Source organism: Pollachius pollachius (assembly GCF_949987615.1).
Source record: "Pollachius pollachius genome assembly, chromosome: 8".
Taxonomy (NCBI): domain Eukaryota; kingdom Metazoa; phylum Chordata; class Actinopteri; order Gadiformes; family Gadidae; genus Pollachius; species Pollachius pollachius.
In genome coordinates, this window is record NC_136941.1 from 20,365,570 (window position 1) to 20,372,892 (window position 7,323).

General features: G+C 50.8%; 1 protein-coding gene across 3 annotated transcripts in view; it reads right to left on the reverse strand.

Moving 5' to 3' along the window:
• The window catches only part of rarga (retinoic acid receptor gamma a), a 45,623-nt gene that overhangs the window by 17,689 nt on the left and 20,611 nt on the right, over positions 1 to 7,323 (reverse strand). The window contains exon 1 of one of the 3 annotated variants that reach the window (XM_079742456.1): positions 6,745 to 7,294. The exons of 1 other annotated variant lie outside the window; for it this stretch is intronic. In XM_079742456.1, coding sequence (XP_079598582.1) covers positions 6,745 to 6,889 — 145 coding nt within the window. In that variant the 5' untranslated portion in view covers positions 6,890 to 7,294. Of the gene's footprint in view, positions 1 to 691; positions 913 to 6,744; positions 7,295 to 7,323 lie in introns of those variants that run through there. One more of the 3 variants, XM_079742457.1, reaches the window with a different exon arrangement.

The window sequence follows — 7,323 nt, forward strand, 5'->3', positions numbered from 1 at the left end:
ATTCCCCTTACTTGGCACACACACCCTCTTACTCACTCACTCACTCACTCACTCAATCAGACGGAAGGACTTCTGAGAAACTTCTGCTTTGAATTCCTTAGTTGAGTAATGACGCATGTTGGTGCATGGTTTCTGATCATTTAGCTTGGAAACTGATGGGTTGCCCGACTCTCTGTCTGGGCACACAGAGGTCAAGGTGCTGACAAAACCATTCAGAAAAAAATAACACTTTTGTGAATAATTTTATCTGTTGTCTCCTCCCTGACAGTTCAGTCACAGAGAGGATATTCTTATTGGTGGCTACAACATCTGCTGAAAACAGCTCTGTAATCTGAACCTCACCATCATTCTGGAGTGAATGCATTTGAGTTAAAACCCTAAGCTCCTGTACTCGGTGTCTTGAAGAGAAAAGTCTTTCCGTATTGCTGCTGTGTGTCCGTATTCGTTCTGCTGGTTGTGATTAAAGTGTTTAGCTAACAGTGGAGCAATAGCCGACCACAGCCTCAGTCACTGTCAGTGGACACTGTTGCACAGCGCATCCTGCTCTTCCTCCTCGCCCACACGTGTGGGATCAGAGGGACTCGCTTCATTATTTTCCGAAGAAAGTTGCCTATCCACAGAATACATTCAAAGCTGGTGCAGATATTGCCCCATTGCCTGCATAAGCCAACCGCTATGATACATTCATTACCTGTGCCCAAGTCTCGAAAAGCTGTTAAATGTAGCTCTGTGGTTGAACTTCCTTTTTGGTCGCGGAATGGACATTGTGTCATGGGTGACGACTCGGACACCTTTTCCTCCTCACTGTTAAATACAGCCAACCAAGGGCGGCTGTATGCTTCCCCAGAACCATAGAGAGAGACACACAAGGAAACACACAAACAAACTAACAGCAGAACACAAACGAAACAAAGGCTGTTTCCCACGGAGTGGTAACGGCCGTTACACACGTGTGGCAGAATATGACTAATATCTCATTGCTCACATGCCCCCCTCGCTCCTCACCCCCCCTGGGTCCCAACAGTCTCTGGCCCCGGGACTCAGCTCAGGGCCCGTAGTCCACCAGTAGCCCTTCTCCTTCCAGCACCGTCCCTGCGTAAACACAGCCAGCCGGTTCCCAGCCGGGCCGCGGACAGTTAGGCTCATCTGGGTTTTCTAGTACCAACACGGCCAGCCCTGGCTCCCAGGTTCTCCAAACACTGGGTCCTAGCAACTGTGGACCGCGGCCCTTGGTCAACAGCACAGCCTCCCCCTCCCCTCGCCCTCACACTTGGGTCTGAATAGACGTATACATACTCCTCTGTGTATGTACACTCGCACACCAGCACACACACACATGCCAGCGATTAATATGGTGCGTTCATTGCGTGTTTGCAATAAACGCTGAGTTGAGTTTTTGAGGCGCCTAAACTTGTACACACAAGCGTTACGGCAGCAGGCACACCGACGCCAAGATACACAAGACGATGCAAAACTCACACATCCACTCGGAGGCTGCCAATCTCCCACGCCCCTGTTCCAGCGACAATGTGTCTCGCGGCCAAGAGCTGTTCTCGGTAACTGGCCACTGCCACTGCCCTGCTAGACATGGGGGTTAGGGGTCTGGCAGTCCACAGAACAACACCCTCCATGACCAGCTCACTGTTATGATAGCACGGTTCTGAAAGTACATGTTTTGATCCTGGGTCTGGGCTGGGCGATGCACAACAAGGTTACTGTCAGAGCCTCAGTCGCTGCGCCACAAGCCTGTCCCGTCATGTTGTCCTGTGCAGCGTTTTATTATAAGGCTCCCCAGCGGACCAACGTAGTGACACAGCATTGTAAAAGCACGAAGTAAAAACACAACTGTCAGGGTTACAGTAGCTCAGGAGGTAGAGTGGGTTGGCTGGTAACTGGAAGGTTGCTAGTTAGATCCCCGGCTCCTCCTAGCGGAGTGTCGTGGGGTCCCTGAGCGAGACGCCTCTGCCTGATGGCTCCTGATGAGCTGGCTGGCACCCTGCATGGTGGACTCCGTCGTTGGTGTGTGAATGTGTGTATGAATGGTTGTAAGTCGCTTGGATAAAACAACAGCAAAATCCCCTAAATGTAGATGTTAGTAAAAAAAAGCATGCATGTCCCGCTCTGGGCGGAGAGGAGGAGGGCCGCAGACGGTCAGTCTAAGGCCCTCAGGTCGGCCCTGGCATGCATGGCGACGGTGTATTTACGGGAGTGTGAGTGACGTGGCGGAGGGAGCTATTAACTGCAGATAGAGCAAAGCTGGAATCCAACGCACACGTGTGGAATCTAGACTGGCACATCGTCTGTCTGTTCGTCCATCTGTCTGCCTGTCTGTCTGCCTGTCTGTCGGCAGGTTTGACACGGCAGACTTGGTGCCAGGGATGACTGCAAAACCCTTCGCACATACACTATCTCACACACACATGATTTTGTGGATTGTTTAACGGGAAATAGCCTATTGTTATTTGCACGCAATAAACGGCTTGTAAAAGCCGAGCCGCTGCCAGGACGCCTCGTGTTTATTCTTAGGCTGTTAAAGGGTTTGAACTATCACTGTTATTACTGTTATTATATGTTCCTGTCCTCTGGGAGAGGCCCAACACAAACAGAAAATCATTAAATATTAGGACATTTCTATTGACAGCAAAGTCTTCCTCCCATGTAATTCCGTAAGTACATGTATTGTTAGCAATTCAAGCATTTAAAGTTCTGATTAGCTGGAGGTACAAAATCCTGAAAACCACAACCAATATTACATAAAGGCATTTAATTGAATCTAACTCTCAGTGAGTCATGTTCCCATTGTAAAGGAATTTCCTCCAATGAGGGACTTTATTATTATTCCCTCTCCGACCGGCCGTGGCTGCAGCCGTAGGACAACAGAAGACTCCTGTCCTTGTTGTAGAATTAACTATGCACTGACCCTGGACCAGCTAAGTGCTCCAGCCTGTAACTCGTACACATTTATCTGACATTATCTTGATGGGATCAACAGCTTCTTGGATGTACAACATCACTGACAAGTCCACATTCCAACTACACACACAACTACAGATATGTCATTATCTCCCCCCCCCCACACACACCTTCTCCATTCCTCTCTATCTTGCACACACACACACAATCACAAAAACACCCACACCCACACCCACATACACACACACACACACAATCACGCCCCCCCCCCCCCCCCCCCCCCGAACCAGATACCACTATCTATTTCCAGCACAGCCCCCCCTCAGGCATTCTAATCTTTTAATTGAATCTTTTGTAATTATAATGAAATAAGTGCAGACTTCCATCAGGGTACAGAATGATCAGCCACAATGTGCCGGTGGTCACTAAAGGCCCTCTCCCGCCACACTGATACATCCCCTTCTCAATTAGCGTCTCACTTCACATCTGATCAGCACATTAGGGGGGAAACAAAGGCCTGTGTGTGTGTGTGTGTGTGTGTGTGTGTGCCTGTGTGTGTGCGTGCGTGCGTACGTGCGTGCGTGCGTGCGTGCGTGCGTGCGTGCATGCGTGCGTGTGTGTGCGAGGGCACGCTTTGACGCATGTTTGGCTCGCCGGCGACACGTAGGTGGACTCCCGCGTCACAGATACACATCTCTAACCAGCATCAACACACAACAACTCACCAACGGTGAGGATGGTACGCCAAGCTGTGTGAGCTCCCACACACACCAAGCTTACCACACACACCACACAACACTAACCACACACACACAGACACCCACACACCCCACACACACCTCACACACCACACACACCACACAAATCACAGAAACCACACCTACACCACACACACCACACACACACCAACCACACCAAGCACACCACACACACCTCCCCTTCTGCTGACCCTGGACAATCCGGCCAGGGCTAATTGCCTCATTCTTCTAAGCAAATGAACATTGACAGAGAGGGAATCCGTCTGCATAGCCTCTCACAAATGGCTTCTCCGGCAGTTGACTAATTTAGTTCTCATTGATGTATGGCTAAATCAGTGTCCATTATCCTTATGCATGGGCCAGCTCTGATGCAGAAGGACCTCTGTGGCATAAGGCACTTAGGATCATAATGTGGCTGGGGCGCCCCGGCTGCTTGAAAGGCTTTCCCAGTGCTACGAGCCCAGCGACAAACTTCTGCCACACAGGGTGATGATCTGACATTGGCCAGGCTGTAGCCTCTCTCTAACCTCTGACATTGAGGGCTCCCCATTGGTGGAACAAAACAACAGGAAGGACTGACCACACACTTTAAGAGTCACAGCCCCCCTGACCCCCCCCACCCCTCTTCAATTGTCCCCAAGATTACAGCCGACAACGGTGGCACCCCACCACCAACAGAAGATTTACGACAAGGACAATAAGACACAATCCCCCTTTCTAAGGCTTTTTTTATAGAATGAAGTATTTCTATAAAAACTCATAAACACGTATCCTCCACGGTGATACTCGGCCATCTCAAGCTCTCTATTTCCCACACTGCTGAACTCCGTGAAAAGAAAGGGGAAGGTCATGGCATCGCCAGTTGCCTTACAAAACAAATATCTGCGGCTATTCGGTTGTTCATTTAAAGCACTGCGGTGGCGGCGGCGGCGGCGGCTCAGGGAGCCACACAGCAGAGTGCTCCCTGTAGTGCAGCTGTGCCGGGGCTAATTAGATATCAGACTCAAACACCAATTCATCAGCCTCATTGACGAGGACAATGAGGGGGCAACCGGTTGGGTAAAGAGAGCCATTACGGGCCCTTCATGTGGGATAGGGCAGCCTTGTTTACAAAGGTCACTCGGCTGAAACCGTACTCCGGGCGGCCATGGCAAGGCACACGGAGGAGCCCACGGTCGGGCCCTTCAGCCTCGGGGACGGACCCCTCTAGACTCGCTCTTCTTTTTATCTCTTTGATTTCCTGAAGCTTAATGGGAGGCAACCTCTGGAACATGAAGTGGAAACCAAGGAGAAGAAGTTGGTCTGTGTGTGTGTTTGTGTGTGATGTTTTTGATTGGGTTAAAGAAGGAAAGGATTGATTAAATAAACAAATTTTGGCTTGTTATCATCGGACCTCCCTCCATCCCCCCCCCCCCCCCCTTACTGGGATAGCAGACTGGACTAGCTGGAGACCACCCCCACCCCTGCCCCCCCCTCTGGCCTCGGCCTCCCTGACAGAGCATCTGTCTTCATTAAAGCAAGCCAGTGTCCATGACAGCCACTGAAACGCTGGTGTCTCCAGGATTAATGAAGACAGACGACCGCCCCCCCGAGAAGCGGCCAAAAAAGGGAACAAAAAAAGGCAGAATGTTGAACAAACACAAACAAAATTGAATATGCAGGGAGAAGAAGACCCTGAAAAGCAGGGTCTAGCAAGCATTTTTTTTCTATCTGCCATGGTTGGTTTCTATAGGGCTGCTCGTCTCTACAAATACATGTGCAAACACACACACACACACACACACACACACACCCCCACACACACACACACACTCTCTCTCTCTCTCTCTCTCTCTCTCAACCGTCCGCACCCACTGAACACTGTTGGAAAATAACCCAAGTGTATTGTTGTACAGGGTCAGGCCTGTTTAGTGTGTGTAGAGTGTGAGTGTGTGGGTGTGGGTGTGTGTGTGTGTGTGTGTGTGTGGTGTGTGTGTGTGCATTCTGGTTGAGTGTGTCGTGTTGTGGAGCTAGGGGAGGAAGAGGGAGATGTGTGGCATGAGGAGCTTCATATTTAGATATGCATTCATTCGTCCCCTGCTGAATAATTTACAGACTTATTAATTTATAACTCTTCGACGAAGCAGGAATACTATTATCCGAAACTGCAAACAAGCTTTAATTTTCCCTCACAAGCACATTTCCCCCCTCTCATCTCTAAGCTTTAAAAGAGGCTGTGATAAGAAGGTGTGTGTTAATGGCTGCTGCAGCTTCAGAGATTAAGACACACCATTAAGGCACACCAACCAAACAAGTTTGGTGGTCAATAGAGGTGCCTAACTCCTCTTCCTCAAGACCCCCTTCCTGTCCTGCCTCGCGGAACGTCATTTCATAGCTCTGAGTTCTGTGTTTAGTACACAGAAAACCTGGCAAGGACAAAACTCAGGTGGCTCGCCATGTCACAGAAACCTGATTCTTTTCAGCTCACACTGGCTCTCACACACAAACACACACTAGCTCTCTCACAAACACACACACACACACACACACTGGCTCACACATACACACACACCATACAGACAGACATATTATATCATGACACAAATTATTCTGGATGGCTGAGCTGCCTGACAGCAGGGTTAGTTATAGAGGAGAAGAGAGGGGAGAGACCAGAGGAGAGGAGAGACCAGAGGAGAGACAAGTGGAGAGACCAGAGGAGGAGAGGAGGAGAGACCAGGGAAGAGGAGAAGAGACTAGAGGAGAGGAGGAGAGGAGAGAGGAGAGAGACCAAAAGAGAGGAGGAGAGACCAGAGGAGAGGAGGAGAAACCAGAGGAGAGGAGAGATACCAGAGGAGAGGAGGAGGGACCAGATGAGGGGGGGAGAGGAGGAGAGAAGGAGAGAGCGACAGGAGAGTAGTTTATCTCTAACTCATGACAGTAGCCCCATGTCGTAGAGGGGTAAACAATTCAAGAGTGGGCAAGAGCACCAGAGTGTCATGGAGTCCATGAAGCCATAGTGGTTTCACAGACACACAGACACAAACACATACACACACGCGCGCACCACCAAGACCCAAAACAGGAAGCCACTTACATTGAACACTGGCACTGCCCGTCCAGGCGAAGGGGTCGAGTCCCGCAAAGAAGGGGCTGGCCTTGCGCAGCATGCACGCACCCCGGCTGGTGACATCATAGAGCTGGCGGGGGCCCATTCCCAGCGCCTCCATACAGTCGAACATAGTACACCGCCGCGGTATGTTTACACCCCTCCACCCTTCAGCTAGCGTCTGCTATGAGCTCCGGGAGCAGGGCTGCTTCGCGCCGCTTGCGACGACCACGACCACAACAACAGCCCACAGCAGCAGCCCACAGCAGCAGGAACTCTGCCTTCTACTCCTCTTCCTTCTTTCCCTCTCCTTTGCGTCTTCACACTCGATCAATCTATTTCTCTTGCTCTTGCTTGCCTTCTCTCCCTCTCTCTCTCTCTCTCTCTCTCGCTCGCTGTCCTCGCCCGCTGTCGTTTCCTGTCGACTGGTTTGAGTTTCCCCCCTCCGCTCTCTCTCTCTCTCTCTCTCTCTCTCTCGCTCTCTCTCTCAGCTGGAATGCAGGGCTGGTTTCTGCGTGGCCGTGGCTGTGCTAAGCTGTGCTCTGCTGAGCTGAACGGGGACTATAG